The following is a 14,128-nucleotide window of genomic DNA, read 5'->3' on the forward strand; positions in this document are numbered from 1 at the left end:
GGTACAGAGGGGCAGGGGAAACAGCTGCTCCTGAATCTGCTACAGGTGGAGAAAGGAAGAAGCTGAGGGAGGGATGTGTGAGCTCAAGGGAAGCAGCTGGTTTGCTTCCTGTGTTGGAGGTGTGCAGCTCTGCTCAGAGGGGTCTGGGAAGAGCTCAGCCCACCCTGAGCTTTCACAGCCTTTGGAATCTAAAGGAAATGGAAATTACAGCTGAAATAAAGGATTTTATTGGGAGCCTTTAATGAGGGCTGGGTCTCTGCAAAGAGGGAACCTGCCAGAAGGCCCTGCCTCGCATGAGTGGGAGTGTTGTCAGCTGGGAGTCAAGTGAGAGCTTGTCACAGCTGGAATGGGAAGAATGTGCTGGGGAAAGGGAAAGGGAAAAGTGCAGCCCCAGCCCACGGGAGAGGGAGGAAGATGCTTTATTCAGGGTTCAGCAGAGACGCCGTGGAGGGATTCTGCTCGTCTCCAATGACACGGTGTCCTGTTGCAGCATCCAGCGGGAGGAGGAGGGCGGGTTCCTCCAGGCAGGCTGGAGCCCGGGCCCCGCTGCAGCTTGGGGGCTGTCCAAGGGAAGGAGCTGTGCACGTACAGGAAACCCAGCAGCAGGATCTCCCGGCTGAGTCGAGCCTGGCTCAGCCCCAGCACTGTGATGGCTCAAGGCCTTCAGGTTTAGCTCCAGCAGAGACCGTGGAACTGAGCCTGTTTGTGCCCTGGTATCAGAGCAGGTGAAATCTGTAGGGAGCAGCTGTGTGTAGAAAGCAAACTGCCCCTGGCTGTGTGTCCATCCTGCTGCTCCAGAGCCCCTGAGCCCAGCTAAGCAACTGCTGGGGTGAAGCTGGCAGGCTCCCCTAGGCAGGGCTCAGCCTGTGTAACCCTGCACAGAGCTGAGAGGCCTGGAGCCCAGGTGAGCTGGTGGAAGTGTCCCTGTGTTGGCACCTGCCTGTCCTGGGGCACTGTGAGGCAGCAGGACTGGGCCCGGCCCCCTCTGCCAAAGGGAGAGGCCAAGTGGCTGCTCCCAGCTCTTCTCCATCCCAGGTAACGGCACAGTGAAACCAAATCTGGAAAGAAAACCTCTCCTTCTCCCAGCCAGGTTGGGTAAGGTGAGAGGCAGCTCCCTCCCTGTGCAGAGCTGGGGGGGTGAGGAGCTCTTAGGGGGCTGTTTGCAGCCCCCTCCCCTCCTGCTGGGAGGGCTCTCTCCTCCGAAGCAGCAGGGAGGCACTGGGGACCAGCCCACATTCCTGCAGGCTCCTGGAGTTGTCCGTGTACACCCTCGGGGGAAAGGTGCTGATGATCTCATAGTCCGAGTTCCCACCCCTGGAAAAGAACAGCACAATCCTCTCCTACTCGCTGGATCCCCCAAGGTTTTGCTGAGATGCTTTGATCCAGCTGTGGTTATGCAAGAGCAGAACAAAGGGCTCCCAGCCCAAACTGCAGCCAGCCAGGCACAGCTGCACTGGGGAGGAAGGAGGCTCCTGCATCCCAGCAGCACTGAGCTCATCCTGGGCTCACACCGAGGCCAGGGCCACGGCCTGCAGCAGCCGTGGGAAGAGGGGAGAGCAAAAAGGGCCCTCAGCCACCTGGAGCTGTCCCCAGCAGGCTGAGGGAGCCCTTGTGAAGCGTTAAATGTGTTGGGACACGGAGCTGGCTGAGCCAAGCAAAGGCTGCAGCTCAGCTTCCAGCACCTTGGGAAGGGTGGCACCAGTTGGGTGAGTGCTGGAAGGAGCAAAGGCAGCCCTGGGCCTGGATCTGATGGATATTTGGGGAGGACAGAAGTTTTTCTGTGTGGCAAAGGTGGGTGTGAAACACTCTGGACTCAGGACTGCCTGGAGAGTGTCAGGTGGGCTGGGGCTGGGGCTGTGACCCAACTCAGGCCAAAGTTTGAAACTCCAGGACCTCAAGAACCCTTTGCTGGGGTCCTGCAGAGTCAGGCAAGGAGGGGAGGGAGTCCTGCACTACCTGATGTGGGCGAGGTGCTGGCGCAGGTCCCCGATGGTGTCTGTGAGCAGCATCTTCACCTCGTACCTCTGCTCCCCGCTCTCGGATCTGATGCGCAGAGTGCAGAAATCACGGGCAGCAGCTTCAGCCTCCTCAGCTGCCTTCACCCTGGGGATCAGAAAACCCTGCCAGCCCCAGAGTGAGCTCCACTCAGCAGGCACAGCCTCCGTGACCACACCAGAGGAGAGGAGTTTGATGTTTGGGAATGTCCTTGAGGTGAACGAGGCCCCATCTGTCCATGGCAACCAGACCAACCCAGAGCTCCAAACTGCTGCTGCTGTGCTTTCCCAGCCTGAAGGTGCCTTGAAGAGGGTTATGGGCCTTTTTTAGCTTTTTCATTTTAAACCAGGGCTGTCTGGTAAGTGTTTTGCCCTACTTCTTCGATTAAAAATAATCTGCTTGGGGTTTTTTTCATTAGCTATTTGGGTCTTGGCTTGCCAGAAGAAAAGTGTTGTTAGTGAGACCTCCCACCTCGGGCATCAGTTTCCTGGAGGGGTTCTCCCTTTTAGTGACTGCAAAGAGCTCCTTCAATGCTTTCAAACTCTGAGGCCTTGGCTTGCTGTCGGGAAAACTTTCACATAAATAAGTGACATTTTGAACAACAGAAGCTTTTTGTTAGAGATGTAAAATATGGCATGTTTGCTATGAAAAATTCAGTGGTTTTCCCAAAGGACCAAACTTGGCCTTTTGTCTGTTTCTACGGTCTAAAAGGGGAAAGACCATTTACTTCCTCAACTGAACTAAACCTGCAGGATGAAATAGGAGGAAGAGGAGATCTGACAAGGCAGGGGGTGAGGGGCTGTACCTGTACCTCTCCAGGCCAGCCAGCCCAGGTGTTTCCACCAGGATTTCTTCACTGCTCTGCTGCCCATCAGAGCCCTGCAACCAAAGCAGGTGAGGGGCAGTGGCCTGCAGGGACAGCAGCCAGCGCCACGTGTGCTCTGGTGCAGCCTCTCTGGGAGGTTCCACGGAGCTGAGAGAGGCCCAAGGAGGGGGTTCTGGTGCTGTGCACGGGGCTGAGGCCAGAGAATCATCCCTGGCCTCCTCCTGGGGGTGTCTGGGGGGTCCAGTCCTACCTGTGGCGCTGCTCGGGCACTGCCCACTCTCCCTCTGTGCTTCAGGGGCTTGGAAAGCTTGTTGGGAACCTGCTCCAAGGAGGCTTTGGGACCTGACAGAGCACAGGGGGGAGGCATGTCCATGCATGACCTTTGTGACAAACATTTTGCCTCCAGAAGAGGCTGATTTGGTGAAAGGGGAGAGCGCAGCAGCCGACAGGGAGAGCTCTCAGCACCCCAGCGAGGCCCTGAGCGGCTCTCGGGTTCCTCCCTTGAAGCTGTCCCACTTTCTGCCCCACTCAGTGTTTGATTGTCAACGTCAACAGTGAGAACAGGCTGTTCAGTGCACAGCTGGGATGCACAGCAGGCAGGTAGCTCTGCTGTGAAAATCTGGTACCATCACCATTTTAAGGGACTTGGATGTTTCTCACCTTGCCCGGGGTGTATTTGTAGGTGTCCATTCCTTTTTGCTTGGACATTTTTAATTATATTTTTTTAACTGCTTGTACAAAGGGGATATTTAGCTTTAGCCTTGAGGTGACTGAGCACAGTTGTATGTAAACTCATGTTTCTCGTGAGTGATTCATGTGCTGGGTTATTTAGTGATGCACCCACAGACCCACTGATTTCTGTCTCTCTGACTTCCCAACCCTGTCAGACACTGCTTGCGCAGACTGAGAGTGTCTAGGAGGACAAAAAGGAGGAATCTGTGGCCTCTGATGTCCCATATTCTGTTGTGAAAGTCTGAAGAGAAACTGTCCCATATCCAGTACAGTTACACTTGACTTGAAGATACTGACACTTCTAGAATGAGCTTGTAGGAGAAAGGAGAAAGGTTTGCAATCAACTCTCCCCCCAGGCCTGCAGGGTTACCCCAGCATCCTTTGATGTGGTGAAGGTGGAAGGAGCTTGGCCTTTCAGAAAGGCACAGGGAAGATGTGTTTTTGGAAACCTGCTGAATTTCTATTTTATGTCTCATTCTTAAGCAGGATTAATGCTGAGAGGATCCTGTGTGTGCTGCTGGCTCCCAGCTCCTGAGGCAACACCCAGAAGTGTTGCTTTCCTTGCTGAGACCCTCACATTCCCCTCCTACCGCCTGCACTGCCCTGGTAAGGTTGGAGAATCCTCCCCCTCAAGAATGAGCTGAATTTCTGAGGCAGATTTAAGATTTTACCTGGGATCTCGGCGTTTTCCTGCACTTTGTTGGATTCTGAAGTACCCACCACCTGACCAACACCAGGAAAACTCCCTGCAAGCTCTGGCTCCTGAAACAGCACGTCCCTCCTGTCAGTGACCTGTAAGCAAACCTGACTGTTGCACAAGCTCCTCTTGCTGCATCACAGCCCAATAAACCACAGTAATGACAAGCAGCAGTTGTAAACCCCAAACGAAAGCAATGAGGTTACAGGGAACCTCAGTGCCCAGAGCTTTGCACAATCCCCCTCCCATGTGCCTTTCTGACCTCCACAGCTCCCAGCTCGCTCCTGCTGGCCTGACCTTGTCCTGTTCAAGGAGTTGTGCCCCGTTTTCTCCATGGCAGAGGGGAAGTCCAGGCTCTGGTTGTGCCTGCTGACGTTTCAGGTGCACTCCAAGACCTAGATTTGAGTCCTCTGAGGCTCTCTGCCTGCAAATGTGGCTTTGGCTCTTTGCCATTTCTGAGAAATCAAAAACTGGGGCCCGAGAGAACCTCAGGTGGCCAAATCCATTTAAACCGTGGCAAGATAAACTCTCATGACATCCTCTTTAAAAGTCACTTGTTCAATCTCACCTTAAAAGCTTTTCCAGGGGAACTATTTGAGAACCTTTTTCCCTCTTTTTCATGACACAGCTCTCAACTTCCTGCACCTGCTGCTTCTCTCACAGAGCCTGCTGTGCTCTTGGAAGCCTTGTTCCGAGCCAGCTTCCCCAGGGCACAGAAACCTTTGAAGCCTGGCCCTGAAATCCTTCCTGTAACGGCTGCTGCAGGTGCCCCTGTGCCTCCCTTTTCCCCAGCCACACCTGCACAGCACCACAAACCTCCACCTGCTCTGGGGACCATCCAGCAGAGGGATGAAACAACACCTGAGCTGTCTTGGTGAGCAAGAGAGAGGTTTTTGCCCAAAAGCTGGGTGTGGCACTCGCCTGCAAGGGGACGCCGTCGGGGTAGCGTGGCTGCAGTTCTGAGGGGAAATAACCATCCATGATGTCCTGCAGGCATTGCTGAAACAACAGGAGAGCTCGTGGTCACTCCTCAGGCTTTCTGTGGAGCTCAGGACTGATCTTTCTGCTGGGCTGCTCCTGTTTGTGGTGGTGTGGCCGTGCAGAAAAGTCTGCATCAAAGACACAGAGTCTCCATCTCTAAAAATGACTGCACAAGACAAGGCTTTAAAGGTGCTGTGGGGATGCAAATGTGCAGCTGGGCCCATTTGTAGGACTGAGATGAGCTCAGAAGCCCTGTCCCCTTTCCTGGGGCTTAGTGAGTGCTGGAGGATGGCTGTGATTGCTCTCCATACCCGTGTGGCTGGGTGCTGGTAGGGCCGGAGGGCTCCGCTGCCCACGACGATCCCGTTTTGGTACAGGGTGAGAGTGAGGGGCTCTGTTCTCCTCAGCCGAGCCCCCCGGGGCGTCTGCTCGATCTCAGCAATGCCCTCTCCAACCAGTGAGTTCAGATCCTTAATGTGCTCCAAGATTAAATCAAAATCAATCTGGTGCTTGCAAACAACGGCTTCACCTGCGGCAGAGGGATCAGAGATAGAGGGATCAGAGATAGAGGGATCAAAGGGGAAGGGGTGGTGGCAGGGCAGATTTATCTGTGTGAGTTTGGGGTGTGTTTGAGCCCTGGCATTGCTGGGCTGCCCGTGCTGTGCCCTGTGCACAACGTGCTGCAAGCTGCCAGGTCTGCACAGGCGTGTGCTGAACCACAAGGGCAGGGCAGAGGATGCTGGGGCTGCAAACTCAGAGCTCCAGAGCAGCTCCAGAGCAGCTCCAGAGCCCACACTCGGCTCCTGGGCTTGTTGATCCTCCCAGGAGTGCTCTGGTGTCCCTGTGCCGTGCAGGATGAGGACCTGCACGAGCTGGATTTGCCAGATTGGATCAATAATGGATCAGGTGCTGAGGAGGTGGCAGCACAAACAGAGGCAGCTGCCTGCAGCAGGGCAGGGACTGTGCCAGGATGTTTGCCTGGCTGTTTGAGGGTGGCAGGTCTATGACGGGACAGAGGAATGAAGTCAGAAGAGGAAATGAGAGAAAAGGTCTAAGTAGAGCTAAAGTCCCTGTTTGTTCTGCTTTTTTATGAGTTGCTAAAGGATGATGCGGAAATAGCCTTGAACAGGGTCAGTGAGCTGAAACCAAAACTGTTTCTGCTGATCTCCCTCTGTCTCTCCCCTGCTGCATCTAAGAGAAGGTCTAGTCTAATATTTGCATGGTGCTTAGGAAGCAGCATCAGCTCTACAGTCCAAGTCATTTTCCTTTTTTCCTCTGTTGCCACTTCCTAAGGAGCCACTGCCAAAGCTGCTTGGACCCCAGACAGCAGAGTCAGGTCTCAATTAAACCCTCACGTGGTGGCTGGGAGGAAAAGCAAACAACTCCCTGCTGGAGCCAGGCTCTGTGGGTAAGGTACTACAGCTCCTATGTACACAAAGCACCTGATTCCGTTTTCCACCCACTCTGTGTCAATGTCATTAGAGCAGTCAGGCCTCAAATGTGCAGGGTTTGTGAATTCTGTAGGAAACAGCTGCTGTGAGGCCTCCTCCTGAAGGGCTGAGCCATCAGGTTCTCTCCTCCTCCCCCAGGAGCGTGTACAAAATACAGGTATAGCAAATTAAACCCTCTGCTGAGCTCCTGTTAGACTGCTCCATGTCTGTGTCCCTGAGAGGGATCAATGTGAAGATCTTGGCACAGGATTCCAAAGTTGGAAGACCCAAATCCTGAGGTTTTGGTGCTTAATCTCCTCTCCCTTCTGTGAGCATGCAGTGGGAGCTGGGGTAGCAGCTTCAGCCAAGAGTGCTGGTGCTTTACCTGGCTTGCAGAGGATCCTTGCTGGCAGCTCCTCTCCATCCTGGACTGATCCTGTATCTTCCAGCTGCTCCTGTGTCTCTCCAACCCAAATCAGACCATAGTCACTCAGGAACCGCTGGAAGAGGAAAGTCAGGTCAGCTTCAGAGAGCTGAGAGGGGTCAGTTGTGGCTGTGAGGCAGAGGGGGAGGTGGAAGAGGCTTGTCCTGGGGTTCCTTGGCCCTGGCAGACAGACAGACTGACTGACTCTCTGGCAGGGCAGTGACAGCAGCTCTGTCAGGGAAAAAGGAGGAGGAAAGATTTGCAGTGGCAGAGGAACCTCCCAAGACTTCAGGAGCCGAGCATTTCTCCAGCCCTGGAAATCAGAATGAAGCTTGCAGGGGGCACAGATGTTTGTGTGTTTAAAACCTGCCCTGCTGCTCACATCCAACCTGCTCCTTCTCTTCAGAGGTGAGGGGTTGTGATGATCAAAGGGACAGCTTGAGAGAGGCCAGACTGCCATGATCTCAAAGCAAAGGAGCAGCTGGCTCAGGGCAAGCACAGCAGCCTCACCTCCATCTCCCAGACCTGGCTCTGCAGCTGCAGGCACCTCATTTCCAGCTCTTCTGTGGTGGGTGATGCAGAAGCATCTGCAAGAGAAAACCTGATGTTTCTATGTAGATCCTCAAAGAAGAGCTGTGGATGCACCTGCCTGTGCTCCCTGAACTCCCAGCAGGGGCTGAGTGTGACAGGTCACCCTGCAGTGCTTGACAACACTCAAAGAGAGCTGTCAACAACCCTGGGGGGCTTTTATGCTGTGGGAGCTGATGTGAGTGGTGCTGTTGGCAACCATACAGTGGAAATTGCTTGGCTCCCTCGGCCTTGAGGAGCCCAAAACGAGCGGGTGAAGCTGGATCCTGAAACCTTGGCTGGAAGGCAGCACGATGCACAAGGAGGTACAAACCCCCAGGTTTGTGGTTTGACAGACACATTTGTGTTTTGTGCTCAGGAAATGGAGAACTCACCCCAGCTCTGCACAGACAAGGCAGCTGAGCCTTGCAGGAAACGTGTGTGGGCTCCAGCTGGGGCTGGAAAACTGCTGGATCCAGGGGAAAAGACCTGCAGTGACTCACTGGAAGTTCAATTTAGACTTAGGCTGCTCCTGGAATCCTGTGGGAGACTCCAAGTGGGTTTTTGGTTTCTCTCAGCTGTGAGGAGCTGCTTTCCTGCCTGTTTGAACTCTGTGGTATTTACTGCTCTTCGGTGTTCTGACCTTCCCTGGGTGTCTGTGGTTGGCTTCACACCCATGGAAACTTAGAAACCGTAGAAAATAGGTCAGGAAATGATGTTTTGCACCAGAGTAACAGATAAAAGTTAAAGTGCAGACCTGCTCTGTGTAGCTGTGACCTCTCACCAAGGAGGCTCCTGGGTTTTGCAGGCCAGGACAGCTCAGAGAGGTCTCCCTGTTTCCCACCCACAGGTGCCAAAGGTGGAACAGTTTTTACCTTCTCCTTCTTGAAGAGTCTTTATTTTCTCCTCGAGTTCAGCAATCCTCCCGTCCTTCAGGGGCAGAACAAACAATGACCTGGCTCAGTCCCTCAGCACCTCCAGGCACAGTTTGCACAATTAGCCAAGGCTGAAGGGTCAGAAGGGCTGAATCACCTCACAAACAGCTTAATTAAACTCAAATGAGGGATGGGATAAATACAGAACTCCAGGAATAGGTGACCCATCGCTCAGACCTGTGGGGAGGGGTTGATCTAGAAACTAAACCAGCATCTCTGCAGCCACTTCTTAAAAAAACAAACCCAAACCAACCTAAAAAAGGTATTTATTCTAAGCTTTTAGAGAGTATTTATTCTATTCAGTGATGCAGAGAGGGCTGCTCCAGGATGACTCTGCTGTGTGAGCAGCTGCTGGTTCAGAAAACAAAAGGAGGGGGGGAAAAAAATAATTCTGAAGCCAAAGAGCTGCTGATGTTGGTGCCAGGGTGCTGAGAGTGGCTGCTGCAAGAAGCCCCAGCAGGGACTGTCCCCTCTGCCACCCCAAGGCCCCCATCCCACTGCTCTGTTGCTTTGCAAAGGGCTCGTTTGGGTAATTAACAGCAGGTCACAGATGAACTTCTGAACCCCCACAGAGCCTGAGAGGTGGAACTCCTGTGGCAGGGCCCAGAGCAGGCCCAGCAAGAGGCTGATTTTTACCTTCAGCTGGATTTCTTGCGCTTGTTTCTCTATTTTTCGTTCCAACAGAGAGATTTTTTCTGCCAGAGAGGACGCGAGCTCCAGGTGAGCTGCACCTGAAAGCACAAATCCCTCTGAGCAGGGCTGGGCTGCACAGGGAGCCCCACAGCAGAATTCCTGCTCTGCCACAGCAGGGAGGAGTTTTTGGGTGGAAATCCCTCAGTTCCTGGTGTCACCAGTTGTGTGTGTGAGAGGGGGGCACAGGAATGGGTCTGGCCTGGGGTGTCACCAAAAACTGCTGGCCCAGGACCCCCAAATCATCACCCTCCATGTCCTGTGTCAGTGCTGTCCCCTGGAGCAGGAGAGGATTCCTTGTCCTAGGAGGCAGTCTGGCATCTCCTGCAAAAGAGAGAAAGCAGGGCAATGTTTGGCCACAGCTCCTCCAAAAACAGCTGAAGGAATATCAAGGTTGTGCTGAGGGAAAGGGAGGGCAGAGGAGAGCAGCTGCTCCATCATTGCCATCAGTATTCCCAAATTTCTGGCTGTGTGTGGGTGCTCCTCAGGAGCCACGACCAGGGGAAGGAACAATCCCAGCAGCTGGAAGAGCAAACACGAAGTGGAGCTTGAAAAAGAGAGGCAGAAAGTGGTAAAATTGAGTTATTTGAGGAAAAAAAAAGCACAGTGCTCTGCAATTAACAGAAGCAGCTAATTGCACTGGGAGAAAAATGGGAGTTTTTGTTCTGGAGTAGGGAGGATGTGAATGGAGCTGTAAAAACAGATGATGTCCTAGGGCTGGGTGAGGATATGGAAATGTTTTGTTGTCTGTTTTTGAACACTTTTAGGGGAGGGAGAGCCACATCCATTGTGTAAAGGGTGAGAACAGCCTTACCCATGAAGGTAATGACCTTGGACAGCTCTGCCCTTTGAGCAAGAATAAATAACATATGAAATAAATCACAACTTCTTTAATTTGGGGGGGGGTTTGCTTGGTGGATTAATTTTCTAAATATAATTGAAAGAACTGCCAAAAAGAAAAAAATAAAAAATCCCAAACTGTGTATTTTTGGAGTCATCCCACCCTCGTTTCCCATGCAGAACGGGCAGTTTGAGGGGTGGGGGGGGGCAAAAAGGGGCTCAAAAAAATAAAAATATTTAATTATATATTAAAATAACCAGGGGGTGATGCGGGAGAAGGGCCCTGGGGGGGCCCTGCCAGAGGTGGCGGCTCTGGGCGCCCCCGGGGTGTGGTGGGGAGACCCTCGTGTGGGGACAGCCGAGTGTGGGAGGGGGGTCCGAGCCCGGGGGGGTCCCCGTCCTCCCCAAGCCCTCACTCACCCCCCCGCCGCCATCTTGTTTACGGGCGGTTGCCACGGCGACGCGGGGCCCGCTGCGATTGGCCCGGCGCTGGTCACGTGGGGGGCGCGGCAGTACCGGGAACTACAGCTCCCAGCATGCACCGCGCGCACCCTCCCGGGATACCGGGACGGGACCGGGAGCGGATCCCGTATTTCTGCACCTCACGCCGTGCAGCTCCTCCCGCTTCCCTCACCTGCTGCTGGTCTCTGTTTTCTCACCTGGGCAGCGCTCTTGGCCTCGCTGATGCGCTGAACCGCTCCCAGCGCTTGTCACCATGCCAGGAGCCTTTCCTGGGTGTCCCCCACCCCACCTGCTGCTCTCCGGGGGGCTCGGCTCAGCTGGAGATCAGCAGGACAGGCCAATCATCCCCCCAGTTTTACCTCCTTTGTGGGTACACATCCATCACCTACTGGTTTGGGCTCAAGGGACCTCAAAACTCATCTCATTCCCACCCCATGCCATGGGCAGAGACATCTCCCACTGTCCCAGGCTGCTCCAAACCCTGCCCAGCCTGGCCTTGGACACTTCCAGGGGTGCTCAAAAGACTTTTTCCTTTCAACTTGCCCAAAGAGCAAAACCGAGCTCAATTTGGTGAAGTTTTTCTGCAGAAGAGCCCTGGGCTGTGTGCGGAAGCTGACAGGGAGCTCACCGTGATGTGCTTGGCCAGCACAAACCCAGACAGCAGCTGTGTGTTCTCAGCACGTTCCAGTGACTTCATTCATCTGGAACCATCTTAAAACAACCCGATCCCTTTTGTTTCCTGCTGCTGCAGCCGAGATCTGCTGTGAGGAGACAGATTTGGGGGGTTAAAGAAAGCATTTCCTCGATCCTGTATTCAGGATCTGCAGCTGAAATCCCAAGGGACACCTTGGCTCCAGCTCCACCTGGAGGGAAGGAGGTTTGTTCCAAGCTCGGCTGCACTTTTCAAACCCTCCCAGTGACCCAGGGAAGGTTTAATTCACTCTTAGTCCTTGGTGGGTGTGAGGACAGAGAGACCCCAGGGAGAAGCAGAGCCTGAGGGGTTTCAACCTTCCCTTGAGCTTTTCCTTTGGGCACGCACCGTTGCTTCCTTTGACATCTGTGCAAAAAAAACCCCACTGTAGTCATTTTTATCTGTTTCTCCACCGTTTCCAGCCATGTTTATAATCCTGTGCTCATCCCTTTACATCCTTTGACTTTCCCACTTAATCTTTAGGCTCTGCTCAGCCCCTCCAGAACTTTCTATAATATATATACTATAGAAAATTTCTATATTCTGTTATTTATGGCTGTCATTCATGGCGGGGAGCTGTAGAGAAGCAGCTCCAGGGGCTCCCCACACCACGCCTGGCGCCTTTTCCCAGCCCAGGCAGAGGATGTGACTTCCCCAAACTGCGCTGGGTCCCGCAGGTTTTGGGGAAGGGAGGTGTGATTGGTGCACCAGTGACACCACCGAGCTTAAAGGCTCAGAGCAGACGAGGAAGTGTCAGGGGAAGTGTCACAGCACCTGCAGAGCCCCGGCCATGCTGCCCCTCCGGCGTGCCCACCTGCTCCTGCTGCTCGCCCTGCTCAGCCTGTGCCTGGTAAGGGCCCTGGGGTGGGGAGGGTTCAAACCCAATTTCAGCTCAAAACCTCTGCTTTTGGATTTCTCTTTAAGCGCTGGGATCTCACCAAGAGCTTTGTGCTGTGGTCTGGGAGGTCCAAACTCTTCTGTGTGCTGCTTTTTGAAAGGGTTTCTTTAACTTGAGGCTCTCCAGGACATCTTGAGGCTCTCCCGTGCCCAGCCCGTGTTTGCAGTGGGGATGCTGAGTGTGGCTGGCAGGACACACGGCTGTGGTTTCCTCTCAGCTCTCCCCATGGATGTTATTTCCCTTCTTGCTGGGGGGCTCCATGGGGGCTCCACGGTCCGAGAGCCATGCTGAGGGATGTCAGAGCTCTCCTGGCTGGTTAGGGATGAACCCACTGGCACTTTTGGGGAGCACGATGCACTTTGGGGCAGCTTTTGGGATGATTTTTTTTCCCCCTACATGTTGGCAATGGGGCCAGATCTGTCTGTACTTATTTCACTCATGAATTTCCACACAGCTGCGACCTGCTGCCGGCACCACGGGGTGCATTTACATTTTGGGATTCCCCCTCTGCAAAGCAGGCAAAAGGGACAAGAGTGTGGCAAAGGGGCAGAGTTTTGGGGTCCTTTCCCATCTCGGCAGGGACCCTGGGGAGGGGTGTAAGACAGCGTGTTTCACAATGGGAAACGGCATCACCTTTCCAGCAGCCAGGGCAGCGTTAGAGAGGGAAAGAAACTGCCCTGAAATCCCCACCCTGGCTGTGCAGCATCTCCCACACCGGCTGCATCCTCCCTGTTTGCAGCACCGCGGGCTCGGGGTCCCTCCTTCCCCTGCCCCTCGCTCCAGCACGGGTGTTTCCCACTCTCCTCCTCCTCTCCTGCCGCAGGGCCGTGTCCTGTCACCTTCTCACCACTTCCTCACAGCAGCAGAGACCCCTCCCTGGCTTCCACTTCCCCCCTCATTTCTCCAAACGCCTGGAGAGGAGCAGGGTTTGGATTCCAGGGAGAGCTCACTTCCCTCCCTGCGTTGGGACAAGCCCAGAGCTGGGAGTCTGAGTGTGCAGGGGAACCTGCCAGGGGACAGGAGGCTGTTTGTCCTGCCTGGGCTGGACCACTGGGGTGCCGCTGCTCCTTTTGCCCCCAGGACCATCCCGTGAGGGGTCTCAGGGCTTTCACCGCCCTGCTGCTGTCGGGAGGGATGTCTGAAGCTCGTTTTCTTTCCCAGTCCCTCGGCCAGGGGAACGATGAGGCGTCTCCTCCGAAAGAACCTGCCCCGAGCAACACCACCGGCAGCATCAGCCTGAGCCCACCCTGCGCCAGCCCCCCGCTCCTCTCCGTGGCCCTGGGGGTGCTGGCAGCGCTCCTGCTGCCCCTGCGCTGAGCGGGGGCTCCCGGCTCGCCCCCCGGCCCCGGAGCCCCCCGGAACCCTGCCCGGGATGGCATCCCCGGCACCGCTCCCGTTCCTGCCGCCCTCCGCCCGCCTCGTCCCGCCGGCCCCGGAGCGACCCCCGGCCTGGGGAGCAATAAACGCGCTGGTGCCCGGACCTCGGGCTCGGCTCCGCCTTCTCCCGCGTCCGTACCGGGGCTGACGGGGCCTGGGGGGAGCGGCACCGGGAACGTACCCGGGGATTCAACCCGCGGGGATGGAGGGACCGGGTGGGGCCAGGCCAGAGTGGGGGGAGCAGGGCCGGGACCCCCGAGTGTGCCCAGAATGTCCCTCGAGTGTCCTCCTGAGTGTCCCCGAGTGTCCCCCCGATTGTCCTCGAGTGTCCCCCCGAATATCCCCGAGTGTCCCCCCGATTATCCCGATTGTCCCCGAGTGTCCTCCTGAGTGTCCCCCCAATTATCCCGAGTATCCCCGAGTGTCTCCGACTACCCCCAAGTGTCCCCCCCGGTGTCCCCGAGTATCCCCCAGTGTCGCCCAGTGTCCCCCAGTGTCCCCGAGTATTCCCGAGTGTCCCCGAGTGTCCCCCGAATGATCCCCAGTGTCCCCGAGTATTCCCGAGTGTCCCCGAGTGTCCCCC

General features: G+C 55.2%; 1 protein-coding gene and 1 long non-coding RNA gene across 2 annotated transcripts; one reads left to right on the plus strand and one right to left on the minus strand.

The window, feature by feature from the left end:
* Nucleotides 1-403: 403 nt before the first annotated feature.
* UBXN11 (UBX domain protein 11) lies at nucleotides 404-9,793 on the minus strand. The gene is made up of 12 exons (XM_015649496.3): nucleotides 9,527-9,793; nucleotides 9,224-9,318; nucleotides 8,528-8,582; nucleotides 7,596-7,672; nucleotides 7,047-7,161; nucleotides 5,543-5,760; nucleotides 5,172-5,249; nucleotides 4,225-4,345; nucleotides 3,072-3,163; nucleotides 2,807-2,874; nucleotides 1,957-2,103; nucleotides 404-1,314 (listed from the first exon to the last, which is right to left on the minus strand). Exons 1-12 carry the CDS (start codon nucleotides 9,531-9,533, stop codon nucleotides 1,149-1,151), a joined length of 1,239 nt encoding a protein of 412 aa, XP_015504982.1. The 5' UTR covers nucleotides 9,534-9,793; the 3' UTR covers nucleotides 404-1,148.
* Nucleotides 9,794-11,988: 2,195 nt separating this feature from the next.
* On the plus strand, nucleotides 11,989-13,670 carry LOC107214114. Its single transcript, XR_001524882.3, has 2 exons — nucleotides 11,989-12,120; nucleotides 13,330-13,670. It is a non-coding gene; the product is annotated as an uncharacterized LOC107214114 (long non-coding RNA).
* Nucleotides 13,671-14,128: the final 458 nt, after the last annotated feature.

Source organism: Parus major, chromosome 23 (genome assembly GCF_001522545.3).
Source record: "Parus major isolate Abel chromosome 23, Parus_major1.1, whole genome shotgun sequence".
Classification (NCBI taxonomy): Eukaryota; Metazoa; Chordata; class Aves; order Passeriformes; family Paridae; genus Parus; species Parus major.

Bases quoted from the DNA above. Each gene is read 5' to 3' on its own strand.
- UBXN11 (XM_015649496.3), bottom strand. The intron at 7,673-8,527 runs GTAAAAACTGTT...TTTCTCTTGCAG, and splicing joins GACTCTTCAAGAAGGAGAAG to ATGCTTCTGCATCACCCACC. The intron at 7,162-7,595 runs GTGAGGCTGCTG...TTCCTCTTCCAG, and splicing joins GCCAGGTCTGGGAGATGGAG to CGGTTCCTGAGTGACTATGG.